The sequence below is a fragment of the Leucoraja erinacea genome, chromosome 4 (assembly GCF_028641065.1).
Source record: "Leucoraja erinacea ecotype New England chromosome 4, Leri_hhj_1, whole genome shotgun sequence".
NCBI lineage: Eukaryota > Metazoa > Chordata > Chondrichthyes > Rajiformes > Rajidae > Leucoraja > Leucoraja erinaceus.
The window spans coordinates 45,041,284-45,058,452 of record NC_073380.1 but is presented as its reverse complement, the minus strand read 5'-3'; the positions used below and the strand labels follow the sequence as shown (position 1 = coordinate 45,058,452).

Genomic DNA, 17,169 nt, shown 5'->3' with positions numbered 1-17,169 from the left:
GTTGAGAAGACAGAAAAGCCGGAAATCTCCAGGACCAGACAATGTTTCCTCCTCTACTCTCAAGCTCTGTGCCGAACAACTGACACCGGTCTACACGGACATTTTCGACCAGTCCCTGCAAACACGTACTGCCCCTGCCTGCTTCAAAGTCTCCACTATTGTCCCTGTACCCAAAAAGGCAGGGTTACTGGTCTTAATGACTACAGGCCTGTCGCACCTCTGTAGTCATGAAGACCCGTGAAAGGCTTGTGCTGGCCAAGCTGAAAAATATCACAAATATGCAGTTTGCATATCGGGCCAATAGATCTGTGGATGTCAACTTGGGCCTGCACTTCATCCTCCAGCACCTAGACCGCCAGGGGACCTATGCGAGGATTTTGTTGATTTTAGCTCTACATTCCACACCATTGTGCCAGAGCTACTACACTCCAAACTTTCTGAGTTGACTGTGCCTGAACCCCTCTGTTGGTAGATCACCAGCTTCCTGACAGACAGGAAGCAGCATGTGAGGCTGGGAAAGCACATCTCGGACTCAGCATACGAGCACCACAAGGCTATGTACTCTCCCCTCTCATCTACTCTCTCTATACCAATGACTGCACCACCACTGAATCCTCTGTCAAGCTTCTCAAGTTTGCGGATGACACAACCCTGATTGGACTGATCCAGGATGGGGAGGAATTTGCCTACAGACAGGAAGTGTCACAGCTGGCGTCCTGGTGCCATCGCAACAACCGAGAGCTCAGTGCTCTTATGATAGTGGAATTGATTGTAGACTTTAGGAGAACTCCCCCTCCCCTCACCCCACTCACCATCAACAACACCACAGTCACATCTGTGGAGTCTTTTAAGTTCCTGGGAACCATCATCTCCAAGGACCTTAGGTGGGGGGCTACCATCGACTCCACAGTCAAAAAGGCACAACAGAGGATGTGCTTCCTGCGGCAGCTGAGGAAGCACAATCTGCCATAGGCAATGACGGTCCAATTCTATACACCCATCGTAGAATCTGTCTTCACCTTCTCCATCATGGTTTGGTTTGGCTCAGCCACCAAGCACGACACAACCGGAGGCTGCAGCGAATCGTCCGATCAGCTGAGAAGATTATTGGCTGCAACCTTCCCTCCATTGACGAACTGTACACTGCAAGGGCCAGGAAGCGAGCGGGTAAGATCATCTCTGTTCCGTCTCATCCTGGCCACAAACTCTTTGAATCACTTCCCTCCGGAAGGCAACTCCAGTCTCAAAGCTGCCACAGCCAAACATAAAATCAGCTTTTTTCCAACAGTTGTAGCTTTACTCAATAACCAAAAATCTGTAGCATCCTTTTGCTCTGGTATTTTATTTAATTAACATGTTTAATAAATAATGTTTTATTATTAATGTTTAATGTTTTATGTATCATTCGTAACTGTCAGTGTATGTCATGTTGTCACGTGGGCGGAGCACCAAGGCAAATTCCTTGTATGTGAATACTTGGCCAATGAACATTCAATCAATCAATCAATTTCAATATGTATATTTCATTCTATTGAAAAAAAGGTAAGCTTCCTGTTTAGAGACTAGCATAAGACTTGTATCCCCAGACCCCCAAACCTCCTCAATGTATTGTCAATGCTGATTCCTCTGCAATCAATCACAGAGTAGATGATCATTACTCGAGAAGAACTGTGGAATATGTGTCCCCTACCCATGTTCTCCTGAGCTGCTGCCTGACCCAATGAGGTACTCCAGCACTCTGCGTCTTCTTGTGGAACACTCTTCTCACCTTCGTATGTCCACAGAAATTGGACACCATCTTATCCTGCTCTATGCTCTATGCTGGCATGCAAGACCTAATATTTATCAATGTGCTTACATCAGACTAATTCTTAGTGAAGATAAGAGTTAAGCAAGACTGCGTCATTACTCCAACATTTTTCTCAACGTGTCTTATTGACATGTTGCATGTCACTTTTGACGTTTCCCATGGGAGTGGAACAAATCTTCAAAATGAATGGGAAGCAATTCAACTTATGGTGATGACACTACAGAATCAAGGTAATCCGATACTTAGTTGTCCAGCTGAAGCATGCAGATGGTATTTGCAGTTGCTCACACTCAGAAGAGCTCCAAGCCATCATTGACACTTTCACTGAAACAGTGAGAGGATGGGCCTTACCTTCAAAATGGGTAAAATATCTGTCCTCAACTACAGAGGCCTGTTGAATCTTAATTCCCTCAATAATAAGTTAATGGTATCGCTGGATAATATGATCCGCTTCCAATGTCTACCCCTTGCCAAAGGCAGACATCAATGATGCAATTCAACCACCGTCCTTAGTGCACCAGCACAGGCACAGGTTGATTGAGGAAAAGGATATTTGAAGACCAAGACCCGCATGTGACATGAAGCTCATGTTCCACTGGACAACTGTGGTCCCTGCCCTCCTAAATGCTTCTGAAATCTGGACTACCTACAGCGGGCATCAGAAGACACTGGAAAACAGCATCAACAATGTCTCTGCAAAATCCTGCAACTTCACTGGAAGAATAAGTGAAACAACAATGGTGTCCTCTCCCAGGCCAACAACACAAGCTACACCTCACTTGGTTGGGTACATGGTGCGGGTCATAATGATCGCATGCCCAACTCCGGTCTCCAGAACAGATACTAGTTCAAGATGCAAAGAGACGACCAGGTAGACTGTGGACAAAATTCATGAATATGTTGTGCAGTCTGTGACTGTGCAGTCTAAGATGCAAAGAGACGACCAGGTAGACAGACGGTGGACAAGATTCGCAAATATGTTAAACGCTGTTTTGGACTGAAGAGCTTGTTTCCCTGCTATGTGGCTCTGTACCTCTAACTGATGCACTCCCAGTGGCTCCTGGCAATCTCTGGACTATAATCGTTCAATGCAGAGAAGGAGCATTTGCAATGATTTTGGGAAACTAAAGGTCATGCACTGGGAGCACAAAGAAGTTTAAATGAGGGAAGATGTGAACCTCTTCACAGACTACCCACAGGCTGCCCCATCATCAATCACCTCCCGTGTCATTGGAAGAGTCAGCAGTTCTCTCACTGACCTCGATAGCCCCTAATGAACGAATGGATCGACTGGGCTTGTATTCACTGGAATTAAGAAGGACGAGAGGGATTCTTATAGAAACATATTAAAAAATTATGGGATTGGACAGGCTAGATGTTCCTGATGTTGAGGGAGTCCAGAACCAGGGGTCACAGGTTAAGAATAAGGGGTAGGCCATTTAAGACTGAGATGAGGGAAAACTTCTTCACCTAGAGAGTTGTGAATCTGTGGAATTCTCTGCCACAGCAGGCAGTGGAGGCCAATTCACTGGATGTTTTCAAGAGAGAGTTAGATATAGCTCTTAAGGCTAACGGAATCAAGGGATGGGGGGAAAAAGCAGGAATGAGGTACTGATTTAGGATGATTAGCCATGATCATATTGAATGGCAGTGCTGGCTCGAAGGGCCAAATGGCCTAATCCTGCACCTATTTTCTATATTTCTATGTTTCTTCCAAGCATACAAAGCACAAGTGTAAGTAAGTCATCCTCAATGCTGGGAATAGACACAAAAAGCTGGAGTAACTCAACAGGACAGGCAGCATTTCTGGAGAGAAGGAATGGGTTTCGGGTCGAGACCCTTCTTCAGACTGGTTCAGGATAAGTGAAACAAGAGATATAGGCGGTGATGTGGAGAGATAAAGTACAATGAATGAAAGATATGTAAAAATGTGATGACGATAAAGGAAACAGGCCATTGTAAGCTGTCTGTAGAGTGAAAATGAGAAATGAGTGGCTTGGGTGGGGGAAGGATAGAAAGAGAGGGAATGCCGGGGCTAACTGAAGTGAGAGAAATCAATAATCACACCACTGGACTGTAAGCTGCCCAAGCAAAATTTGACATTTTGTTCCTCCAATTTGCATTTAGCCTCACTGTAACAATGGAGGAGACCGAGGACAGAAAGGTCTGTATAGGAATGGGAAGGAGAATTTAGTGTCCACCAACCGGGAGATAAGGTTAATTCACGTGGGCTGAGCGAAGGTGTTCCGATCCGCGAAATAATCGCCCAGTCTGCGTTTGGTCTCGCCAATGTATAAGAGTTCACATCTTGAACAATGGATGCAGTAGATGAGGTTGGAGGAGGTGCAAGTGAACCTCTGTCAAACCTGAAAGGACCGTCGGGGTCCCTGGACAGAGTTGAGGGAGGAGGTACAGCGACAGGTGTTGCATCTTCTGTGGTTGCCGGGGAAGGTACCTGAGGAGGGGGTGGTTTGGGTGGTAAGGGATAAGTTAACCAGGAAGTTGCGGAAGGAACGGTCTCTGCGGAAGGTGGAAAGGGGAGGAGATGGAAGAATGTGGTTAGTGGTGAGATCCCATTGGAGGTGGTGGAAATTTTGGAAAATTATGTGTTGATGGGGTGGAAGTTAAGGACTAGGGGGACTGTCTCTGTTGCCACTTGGTGGAGGGGGAGCAAGGGCAGAGCTGTGGGATACCGAGGAGACACGAGTGAGGACCTCATCTATGATGGAAGAGGGGAACCCCCGTTCCCTAAAGAATGATGACATCTCCGATGTTCTAGTATGTAACACCTCATCTTGGGCGCAGATATGGCATAGATGGAGGAATCGGGAGAAGGGGATAGAGTCTTTGCAAGATGCAGGGTGGGAAGAAGTGTAGTCGAGATAGTTGTGGCAGTCAGAGGGTTTGTAATACACATCAGTCAATACCGGGGAGCCTCCTGTGGATCAATCTTTATCCGTTAAATCTCATCATCAGACATTCATTTGAAGACCTCTGAGCCTTTAAAGAGCTCTATGTCTTAAATATGGTCAAAGAATGTTTTAAAGCATTCTGCTTGAATAAGCATCCAATTTTTGCAGTAACTTCACAAACCATAATGAGAAATTACTAATGTTTTTGAATACTAGACTAAACAAGTAATGACAATTGCCAGAAGACGCTATGACAAAATGTTTTGCTCAGATTATTTTAAATGATTCACTGCTGATAAAACCTTTGAACAGATTTTTTCCTGGCAAGTTCTGAGCATTAAATGCCATTCAGTTTGCTTAAAGGAAAGGCTGGGAGGGATGAAAATGACCCACAATTAATTACCTGTATATCAGCAAGATTGGGGTTGTCACAGTCTGAGAGAAGAAGAAAAGTGGCCAAATTAGATTGCCTGAACAGGTGCTCCCAAGATGGCACCCAACCCAGATAATTATTTGCATACTAGTCACCAAAGCAGATTTACAATCGCTCCACACTCTTAAATCTCTATTCCTACAGCAACATTTCTTACTTTAACTGATCTTCTGAAACTCCTCTCAGACAGTCCATCATGTATCTGTACACTGTAATTGACTTGATTGTAATCATGAATTGGCTTTGTGCTGACTGGATAGCACACAACAAAGGCTTTTCACTGTACCATAGAAACATAGAAGCATAGAAACATAGAAAACAGGTGCAGGAGTAGGCCATTCGGCCCTTCGAGCCAGCACCGCCATTCAATATGATCTTGGCTGATCATCCAAAAACAGTACCCGTTCCTGCTTTATCCTTATATCTCTTGATTCCTTTAGCCCTAAGAGCTAAATCAAAATCTAATACCTTTGAAAACATGACAATAAACTGAACTGTAAATGGGGAACATATTTCACATGCCCCTTAATGCCTTTTCTACATCTTCCTTTCCTGTAGAGCAATTTCAACGTGACCTTAAATCTTTAAGCCTTTTGTCAGTGATGTGATGGCACCATCACTGTGCCTTTACACATCTTGGTAAAACTCCTCAAAAAGGGGAAAAATAACGTGAAATTTCAGTATCATATATTGCCTAGTTCATAACTACTTAAGTATCCTGTCACCAATCTACCATAATTGTTTCCTTAATCACATCATAATACAAATTATGCTTTATGAGTTATTTTTAAGCCGATGTTTCAATCAATTAAATTTTTACAGCTAGCAACTGATTCCTTTTTCTGCCTGAATTAAGTCATCATCTTTGAAATTAAATACCCAAACTATATGACATCACCATCTTCAGGTTCAGGTCCTATCTGGCAGACAGAACCATGTGTGTAAGCCTTGCTGGTTTTGAATCCTCCTCCGCTCCACTGTCATATGGGTTCCACAGGGCTCAATTTTAGGGCCCCTGCTTTTCTCACTATACCTAATTCCTCTGGGTTCCATTCTTAGAAAGCATGGCATCTCTTTTCACTGTTATGCCGATGATAGCCAATTATATATGCTGCTGAGGAAGGAAGACGCCTTTTCTGTCAAATCACTTCTGTCATGTCTTGAGGACATTAAGTCCTGGATGGCCCTAAACTTCCTATGATTTAATGAAAAGAAGATAGAGGTGATATTGTTTGGCCCCAATGGCTGCCGTGAACCTCCCCTTGTTGACTTGGGTCCACTGGCACGGTACGTGAAGCCAACAGTTTTAAACCTGGGTTTTAGGATGGACAGTGATTTTAAACTAGATCATCAAATAGGCGCTGTGGTTAAGTCCAGCTTCTTTCACCTAAGGAAGCTGGCAAAGGTGAAGACCATTCTCGAGCGGCAGCATTTTGAAACAGTAATCCATGTCTTTATTACATCTAGGCTGGATTACTGTAACACACTCTACTTTGGAGTTGCTCATTCTTCACTGGCTCATCTCCAGTTGGTTCAAAATGCTGCCGCTCGCCTTTCAACTGGAACTCGAAAGAGGGAGCACATGATGCCAATTCTGGCCTCCCTCCACTGGCTCCCGGTGCACTTTCGAGTTAATTTTAAAATTCTTTTATTTGTTTTTAAATCTCTAAATGGGCTCGCCCCGCCTTACCTCTCTGAACTGCTCCACCCATACGCTCCTGCCCGGTGCCTCAGGTCAGCTGGTCAGCTGCTCCTGGAAGTACCGAGGTCTAAGTGGAAGCTCAGAGGGGATAGAGCCTTCTCTGTTGCTGCTCCGGAACTCTGGAACACCCTGCCGTTGCACATCAGACAGGCCCCCTCACTGTCCATCTTCAAAACCAGTATTAAAACACATTTATATTCCTTGGCTTTTGACACTGCTTGAGACTTTGCTCCTGTTTTTAGTGCTTTTAATGTTTTTAATTTTTATTGTTTTTACTCTTTCGTTTAATGTTTGTATTGTTATGTAATAATTTCTTGTCCATGATCAGTCATGTTCAGTACTTTGTTGCAACTGTGGTTGTTTTAAAGTGCTCTATAAATAAAGTTATTATTAATATTATTATTATTATTATTATTATTATTATTATTATTATTATTATTATCTGTATATCCATTTTACATGGTTTATAATGTTTATGGACATTGTAACATGTAAATTTGACAACACTTGGGATGATAAGGTGCATGAGGTGTCATTGTTGTTTGGCAGTCTAAGCATCATACAGCACAGAAACAGACCCTTCAGCCCAACCAAGACACTCCACTGGTCCCACCTGTTGGTGTTTGGCCCATATCCCTCAAATCCTTTCCTGTCCACGTACCTGAGTGGGAGATGGGGGAATTAGCATTACCAATGTTATGGGAAGAGCAATAGGCCTCAGCAGCATCTTGTAGAGGGAGTCCTAGTTTGTAGGCGTGCACATTTATGATCATCAGTGGATACATAGAAAAAGAAGCTTTGGTTGGCGCCATGGATCTGGCAGAAGATGTAGTGGAGGTGTGGTCCAAGGCATGAATGGGAGAGCGAAGCCTGGAGCGACTGGCTAATAGGTATTGATGCACAGTGGATAGTGTACATCATAGGACATGGAGGGATATGGTTGGGAATAGTAATGGATGGAGTATAGGTACCTGAGATGTCGGCCAGGCCACAGCTGGGATGCTAAGAAACAAAGCTGGAAGCGACATGGAACAAGATGGCATGAAGCGTTGAGGAAAGACACGTGACTGTCGTAGGGAGTCTGGGTCAGAACATGGTCAAAGAACAGGAGAGCAGCAGGTATCAGAAGGAGAGCATTGAGACACTGTAGAAGGGAGTCTGAGGAACTTTCATCAGAGAGAGGGGAACTTCTTCAAAATGGCCATACTTTGAAGAGATTTCGTAGTGGAGCAATAGAACACAGATACAATAGCCTGCAGACACTGGAATCATGAGCAAAGCTATCTGAAATCTTGTTTCTGGCAATTAAACATTTAGTGCGCATTTGCAGTATTTATATGTTATTATTATTATTAGTAATATTAACCATTTTATTATAATCATTCTGTTGAAACTCCTCCTTGACCATAACTCACTCCTTTTTTTAGTCTTCAATCACTATCTCAGTCGCACTGATTCAGTGCTAGTTTCTTGATTATCCCCACACGTGATCATTTCACTATTAATTGTGCTAAATACAACTACCTAAGTCCACAGCTCTGGAATATTCTGCCTTCGCTTGTCCACCTCGAGTCATAGAGTGATAGAATTATACAGCATGGAAACAGGCCCTTCGGCCCAACTTGGCCACGTCGACCAAGATACCTCTTGATCTCTTTTATTCTTTAAAATACTCCTTGGAACCCAGTCCTTTGACCATGTACCTACTTGTGAATTTGATACACCAAAATATGATATTTATGAGATTTACTTGATTAATCTTCAGCACAGTTGCATAGCAGTAAGGCTGCTGCCTTACTGCCCCAAAGACCCGGGTTAGATCATGACTATGGGTGCTCTCATGCTTTAAAACCCAGATGAGAAGAACTTTTTTCACACAGAGAGTGGTGAATCTCTGGAACTCTCTGCCGCAGAGGGTAGTCGAGGCCAGTTCATTGGCTATATTTAAGAGGGAGTTAGATGTGGCCCTTATGGCTAAGGGGATCAGAGGGTATGGAGAGAAGGCAGATACGGGATACTGAGTTGGATGATCAGCCATGATCATATTGAATGGCGGTGCAGGCTCGTAGGGCCGAATGGCCTACTCCTGCACCTAATTTCTATGTTTCTATGTTTCTATGTCTGAATGGAGTTTGTACGTTTTCCCTGTGACCATGTGGATTTTCTCTGGGAGCTCAGTTCCCACCCACACTCCAAAGATGTCCAGGTTTATAGGTTAGTTGACTTTGGTAAAATTGTATATTGCCCCTAGTGTATGTAGGATAGTGTTAATGTTCGGAGTGATCACTTGTCAGCGCGGACTCGGTGCCTGCTTCCGCGCTGTATCTCTAAACTAAATTAGAGGCCACAGATTCCAATTGAAATGAATTGAGTCCTCTGGTAGATTTGGCCAGTGTTTCTGTGGTTTGAGTACAGTAAAATATTATTCAGAACACTTAGCAAAAGACTACATCTTTCAGAAAAAATGATTGAAGATAACTGTCATTAAAGTGGGTTGAACTCATTTAAGGAATCCCGCAACGTTGTATTTCAGTCAGGATCAATCAGTCATGAGCAACAATAGCTTACCAAAAGAACAATAAATGAATCTGTTAAAAGACCAAGTGAGTAGGAAGTAACTGCAGATGCTGGTTTAAACCGAAGATAGATACAATAGACAATAGACAATGGGTGCAGGAGTAGGCCATTCGGCCCTTCGAGCCAGCACCGCCATTCAATGTGATCATGGCTGATCATCCCCAATCAGTATCCCGTTCCTGCCTTCTCCCCATATCCCCTGACTCCACTATTTTTAAGAGCCTTATCTAGCTCTCTCTTGAAAGCATCCAGAGAACATGCCCCCACTGCCCTCTGAGGCAGAGAATTCCACACTCACCACTCTCTGTGAGAAAAAGTGTTTCCTCGTCTCCGTTCTAAATGTCTTACTCCTTATGCCCCTGTCCCACTTAGGAAACCTGAACGGAAACCTCTGGAGACTTTGCGCCCCACCCAACGTTTCCGTGTGGTTTCCGGAGGTTTTTGTCAGTCTCCCTACCTGCTTCCACTACCTGCATCCTCCGGAAACCACCTGCAACCTCCGGGATCCGCACTGAAACCTTGGGTGGGGCGCAAAGTCTCCAAAGGTTTCCGTTCAGGTTTCCTAAGTGGGACAGGGGCATTATTCTTAAACTGTGGCCCCTGGTTCTGGAATCCTCCAACATCGGGAACATGTTGCCTGCCTCTAGCGCGTCCAAACCCTTAACAATCTGTTACGTTTCAATGTAATGTTTTGGTTCGAGACCCACTCTTCAGACCAGCATCTCAAAAAGGAGGTTTCCACCCAAATCGTCACCCATTTATTCTCCCCAGACATGCTGCCTGTGCCGCTGAGTTACCCCAGCATTTTGAGTCTATCTAAAGACCAAGTAATTCAGAGAAGTAATTTGCTTAAAAAAAAATGCGACTCACTGCTGAAATGGAATTAATTATGTCCAGTAATTGAGCACAACCAACACAAAAGTTTTACAAGTCACTTGCAGAAAGGATGACTGAGATGGACAGAAGGACAATCAAAGCGTACATCGATTCCAGATCCCTTGTTCAACAATGCAGGGTAGTTTCCAACAGCCACACTCAGAAATTAATGGGATGATTTTGGGCCCACACCTACTTGTAAGAATTTTCCATGTTTTCTTCTCTTCATCATAATACTGAACTAAGTTGCTTGGAAGTCGATCTGGACCAGGAGGCAATCCACCGACCAATAACAAGAGTTTCTTACTGGAACGAATCCTGCATAGAGGGTTCAAAGAAAATTGAAAGAGTTTTATTATGCAAAATGAACAAAATGAAAATTGACTGTCATTATCATTATTTCGCCACAAAACATCATAGTCTGGTTTAGAATTGCCACCGATCCAATTTGGAAGTGGGCCTTCTGATTTTTGAGGTATGGGTCTTTAGAGATACAGCATGCAAACAGGCACTTCGGCCGACCAGCGATCCCCACACATGAACATTATTCTACACACAGCGTGGACAATTTTACCAAGCCAATTAACCTACAACCTGTACGTCTTTGGAATGTGGGAGGGAACTGGAGCATCTGGGATAAACCCACGCGTTCACGGAGAGAACATACAAACTCCGTACAGACAAGCACCCATAGTCAGGATCGAACCCGGGTCTCTGGCGCCGTACGACAGCAACTCTACCACTGGCCACCGTGCCACGCTTTGAAATTTGAAAACTGTAAACAAGCAATTAACTTTTTTAATTTCTCTGCCAGTTTTTTTCTTTCCTAACTCCTCATTTTGACGGTGAACTGTATACCTAGTCGAAAGGTATCTGAATGTAGTTCTGTTATCAACAAATGTCTACATGTATACACTTCAGGTAGAGGTCACTGGAGACTTCAGGAGGGAAAACCCAGGCCTGAGCTCAACAGTATTGATGCTAATTGTACCTCTGCCTTTTTAGGATGCCAGCTCAGCACAACCTGGAGCTATCTGTTTAGTTTAGGTCAGCAATCCAGTATCTTCACTAGATCAGTGATCGTCATAATGTAATTCTTAAATTAAATCCACTTTTTTTTCATAAATTTTTATTTCAAAAATTTTGAGTACATTTTCACAAAAAGCAAAACCATGTTAGGGCACAAACCATAACGTCTTCATCTTCCTGATGTTGTTTTTGACTTTTACCATGCTGCTAACCTTGTTGTTTACCCAAAGGTTGCTAGCACAATGACTCTGGAAATGTTGGACTGGAAATGTGCCAGTCTCTTGGATTATATTGTCTTTTATCCATCTCATTTGTCTCAAGTCAGCAAGTGAATGCCAGCAAAAGGACATCATGAGTGTAAACAAACCAGGAGCAGCAGGAAGCAATGCAGTCTCTTGAGCTTATTCTTCCATTTTGTAATAACGTGGCTGATCTGACCTTTGCCCCCAGCCCCATTTTCTGAGTCTCCATTTCTCTAATGACTCTTTTATAATTAAAAAACCTACCTACCTCAACTTTGAATGTGCTGAGTCATTTCCTAAAACTAGACCAAGGGGAACCCGTTGGGTCCCGTCCCCTCAACACGTGGTTGCGGGGGGGGGGGGGGGGGGGGGGGCTGCGGTGTCACAAACACCCCCCCCCCCACACACACACACACACACACAGGGGGAGAATATTCACAATGGGTAACACGACGGGAGGGGGGGGATTACACTACAAAAATGCACACACATATTTTGGGAGGGGAGGGGAGAGGAGAGGAGAGGGGGGGAGAGGGGAGGGGGGGGGGGGGGAGGGGAGAGGGGGGGAGGGGAGTGGGGGAGCTTCAGTCCTCTGGCAGATCTGGCCAGTGTAGCATTGCAGGGGCAGATAGCTCAGCACCATGCTGAGGAATCCCAGCTAGAGAAAGCTCCACTGTCGGATATCATGTTGTTGGGATTTCCTGATGAGGAAGTGGCTGAATATTTGTCAGAGGCACTGGTCAGAACCCACATCAGTCTCTTTCAACCATTATAAAACTTTTCCAACCATTTCTGCTTTTACTTCGGATAGCCAGACGTGTAGTTTACTTTTTGGTTTTGCATTTCCCAATGAAATGGGAAATGCAAAATTAGATTGTTCCCGATGTTGGGGAAGTCCAGGACAAGGGGTCACAGCTTAAGGATAAGGGGGAAATCCTTTAAAACCGAGATGGTACAGGTCTTTCAAAACTCGCACAAACAGACTCAGAGACAGCTTCTACCCCATAGCCATACGTGAACTTAATAATGCAAAATAAGAAATAACACTCACATTCAACTGAATGGTTCTACCTCAGCTGCTATTGTTATTTATCTGTAATTTGTTTGTTTTTTATATGTATATATTTTTACCTTTTCTTATATATTTAAAATTGCTCTTGTGAATCGCACCGTGGGATTGACTTTTAAATTTCGTTGTACCATGTGCAATGACAATAAAGAGATTCATTCATCATGAGAAAAACTTTTTTCACACAGAGAGTGGTGAATCTCTGGAACTCTCTGCCACAGAGGGTAGTTGAGGCCAGTTCATTGGCTATATTTAAGAGGGAGTTAGATGTGGCCCTTGTGGCTAAAAGGATCAGAGGGTATGGAGAGAAGGCAGGTACGGGATACTGAGTTGGATGATCAGCCATGATCATATTGAATGGCGGTGCAGGCTCGAAGGGCTGAATGGCCTACTCCTGCACCTAATTTCTATGTTTCTATGATTGAATCGCGAAGGGAAAATAATGGAATGAAGAGCATGTGAAAGGCTCAGCTTGCAATGAAATGTGTTGATCATGAAGTGAGTGGAGTGCTTTCCAAAACTGAAGTATTAATAACTCTTTGAGTAGATGATTAAAGTCAAAGGTCACGTTCTGCTTAGCATTATTTAATGATTCAAGGGAAGGCAAGAACAATTATAAGAAATCAATGCAGGGGAAAGAGAGATAGTTTTATTGCATTAATTGTGTGAATTTCCATGATGTGAATGTGACTGGTGGGTCTGCTCGAGCTGATAAGAGTGCCAAGAAACTTCCAAAAGTGTTGACTGAAATCATTTGTGAGCGGGGTCATCCAAGAGGGGTTTATTTGCCTGAACTAGTGCTGTGATGTGATTAGTTTATTTTGGAAGAACATGCCAAATTATATGGACTTGCAAAGGAGGAGAAACCTACGCCTGCAATTGAAGCCCCCAAGGGCCTCCTAACATTGTTGCTCGGGTGACAATACAACTGGAATCTACAAGTGAAAACCCCTTCTGTTGTACCAAGATGTAAACCTTGGGCACGGAAAATAATTCATAAGCACTCTCCTTGTTTATGGATGGCTAAACAGAGGCCCCGAGTTACTGTTGTCACATTGGAGACATGATTTTGGCACCACTTAATCCCTCAATTTTGAACTCTGATGTGAAATTAAATAAACTAATTGCATACTCTCTTAATTTTCGAAGAATCAGAGGATCTCATTGAAATCTACAAAATGTTCCATGTGGCTTGATAGTGTAGATCAATGTATTAATGTCAAGTAAAAGAGGCTACGGTCTCAAAACATGGGTTTACTTGTTCAAGACCGAGATGAGAAGAAATGTTGTCATGTAAAGGATAGGATTTGGTATTCTCTACCCATATCAATAGATTTCAAGATTTTAAGGGAATCCATGAGTTAGTGCAAGCATATGTTACTACTATAAAAAGTTTCATCATTATCTTATTAAATGGCAGTAGCAGGGGGTTGAATCACCTTCACCTTCTTTAATTTCTTGTGTTTCTTATGTTCTAAACACCCTGGCAGTAAAAATGTATTAAAGCATTCCTTTATTATTATGGGAATTAATCAGTAATTGGAGTTAAAACAAACAATGATTGTGTTTCCACCATTTCTGTCTGCGAGGGAGCGTCTTAATACCTGTACATGACATTTGTTGAAGACACGATTAGCATTATCAATGAAATAACTGACAACTGATATTTCCACAACTATATCTCAATATTCTGCTTGGGCGAGGTATGAGAAATGTGTCCTATCACAGTTGACTCAAGTCTCAGTTTGACCGTGATTTATTATTATTCAAGCCAAGTTGATTCTGCATGTTTCCAATTTACTGAAATAATCAAGAAAGCTAACCACTTTAATACTGAATGCCATCAAGGCAAGCTCACTGGTATAGGTTAAAACACTCCTATGTCTTTCTTGGAGACAAACTAAAAACAGTGAAATTGAGGCAGGTGTACTTAGCTACATGTTTCAGATAAACATACTGCCTGATTTACAAATTAGATTAGATAGCCTTTATTGTCATTCAGACCGAAGTCTGAACAAAATTGCAGCAGTCATACATATAATACAATAAAAACAACAATAAACACATATTAACATCCACCACAGTGAGTCCACTCAGCATCTCCTCACTGTGATGGAGGCAAAAGTCTTAGGTCTGCAGTCTCTTCCCTCCTCTTCTCCCTCTGCGCTGAGGCGATACCCCCCGGGCGATGTTATAAATCAGTCCTGCGGCTCAAACACCGCGGCCCGGGGATGGTTGAAGCTGCCGCCCACCAGTCCTGCAGAAACAGCTGCTGGCCCGCGGCCGAACCCCGGACTCAGGCCACCACCGCCAGAACACCGTCCCAGCCACCCTCACGTTCTGCGCCGTCTTCAGCCTCGGGCTGGGCCGCCCCGACATGGGCGCCGAACCTCCCTCGGGCTGCGAGCGCCACACCTCCCCGAGCTCGGCCGCTCCGACGGGAGCCTCGTTCCACCCTCGGGCTGGCCGCCCTCACGGGAGCGTCCCAACCTCTTCCAGCCCTGAGCCGGACCACCCTCATGGGAGCGAGCTCAGGGCGAGTCCTAACGGGCTCTGCCTCCGGAGCCTCGAGGTCGTCAGCTCCATTAGGCCTCAGCGCAAACGGAGGCAGAGAAGGGGAATATGACAAAAAGGTCATATTCCCCCGCAGGGAGAGACTGCAAACCCCTTTTCAACCCCCCCCCCCCCCCCCCCAAAACACAAACTAAAAAACCAAAAACTAGACTAACCAAAACAGAATAAACAACACAAAAAACACAAACAAACGGGACTGCCGGTGAGCCGCTGCAGACAGAGCCGCACCGCCACTCCGATTATGAATTTATTTCTTCCTGTTGTTGCAATATTTGATCATTTATAGTAAACTTGATCACACAAATCTCATGCATCATGTAGATGCAGTGGAGACAGAGAAACTGAGAGTAATGGGCCTGTCCCACTTAGGTGATTTTTTAGGTGACTGCCAGCGACTAGGACAATAGAATTCACCAAAGTCAGCACCGGCGACAACCTATGTCCCTGGCGACAATCTACGTTAACCTGGTGATAACCTATGACAGCATCTACGACAACCTACGACAGCCCAAATTGTCGCCACTGTTGAACTTGTTGAAAGATTTTCGGCAGTCTTCTGTGGTGGCCTAAAAAATCTCCTAAGTGGGACAGGCCCGTGAGGCCGGGCGTCTTTGCAAGGGTCAGGGTAGGAGGAGGGATAGTCAAGGTAGCTGTGGGCATCAGTTGATTTGGAGTAGAATTTGTAGTAAAAATTATTTTAAGCAAAGATCTCTCTTGACAGATTTGTTGTAAATGATACAATTTGGGATATCAAGGCATGTGTAGGCTTGTATTAGAAAGAAATAATATTTTTTTAAATTGTGAAATGCTGTTTCACAGGTGAAAACTGCTGGAACAACACAGTGGGTCAGGCAAATTCTACAGAAAAGTAAACATTAAATGCCTCAGATCTACGACCCTTCATCGGAACAGCTGATTCCCCTGTGTTTCATTCATTTTTTTAATAAGTTTGCTTTTGGATTTCACCATTCATTGGAGAAAACTGAATCTATCACTCTGTGGGTTTATTTCAGTGCTTGTCAAGTTTATCAGTTGAATACTTCACTTTGCGTTAATCTGCTCAATTATAATCTGCTCATTATAATCCTAACTGGTTTGCGTATAAATACCAATGTAGGCATGGTCTGTTTTCTGCAAATCATCAGTAAATTCAAGATGTACAATAAAATACATTAAAATTGCAGCAAAATCTACCAAAAACAAAAAAAGTTTTAGTGTGGGATATGTATCCGGCGTGAGGGCCTGAACATCAGGCCACCCGGGGCGGCGACTGCGGGTGCTCGGAAGGCCCCGACCATGGATGAACATCTGGGAAGATCGGAGGGGAGGCTGGCTGGACAATGGTGCCTTCCTCACCTTGGTGCCACTGTGTTGTGTTGTGTCGTGGACTTTCTGTGTTTGTGCTTTTTTTTTAATTCTATTTTTTTTTTTAATATGTTTTAATGTTTATTATTTATTTATTTTTATGATACTGACTGTAAAGGGAAATTCATTTTGTTGTCTCTAATTGAGACAATGACAATAAATTTGAATACAATACAATACAAATTATCACCAGCGTTGAGAAATGTTTAGATCCAGAACCGGGATTTCTTGCATCAGAAGATCTTGCTGCCCTTCAGCATGTTAAATCTTTGTGCTGTTCTGCCTATTGGCTAGTCCTCCCATTTAATGAAATTCGTTGTATTAAGACTAATGCAACTGCAGTACATTAAATAAAAAATGATTAAACGGGATAACATCTTACATTAGGATCTTAACTTTGCCATCGCCGCATCGAATGGTTCCATATTTTATTTGTGTCATCCACAGAAGACATTCAGTGAAGATCTTTCCACGAGTACAACATGGAAAATGGATCACTTTATGAGCACTTCTTCAAAGGCTGATATTTCCTCTGGATCAGCGTTAGAAATGAAGAGATCAACAGAAATGGGTGCAAATG

The 17,169-nt window shown here is 43.5% G+C and overlaps 1 protein-coding gene across 1 annotated transcript in view; it reads right to left on the bottom strand.

Annotated features, from left to right (window-relative positions):
- The window catches only part of klhl14 (kelch-like family member 14), a 148,740-nt gene that overhangs the window by 119,463 nt on the left and 12,108 nt on the right, over nt 1–17,169 (bottom strand). Inside the window, exon 2 of the mRNA XM_055634153.1 lies at nt 10,507–10,628. Within this exon, the coding sequence (XP_055490128.1) occupies nt 10,507–10,628 (122 nt within the window). The remainder of the gene's footprint in view (nt 1–10,506; nt 10,629–17,169) is intronic.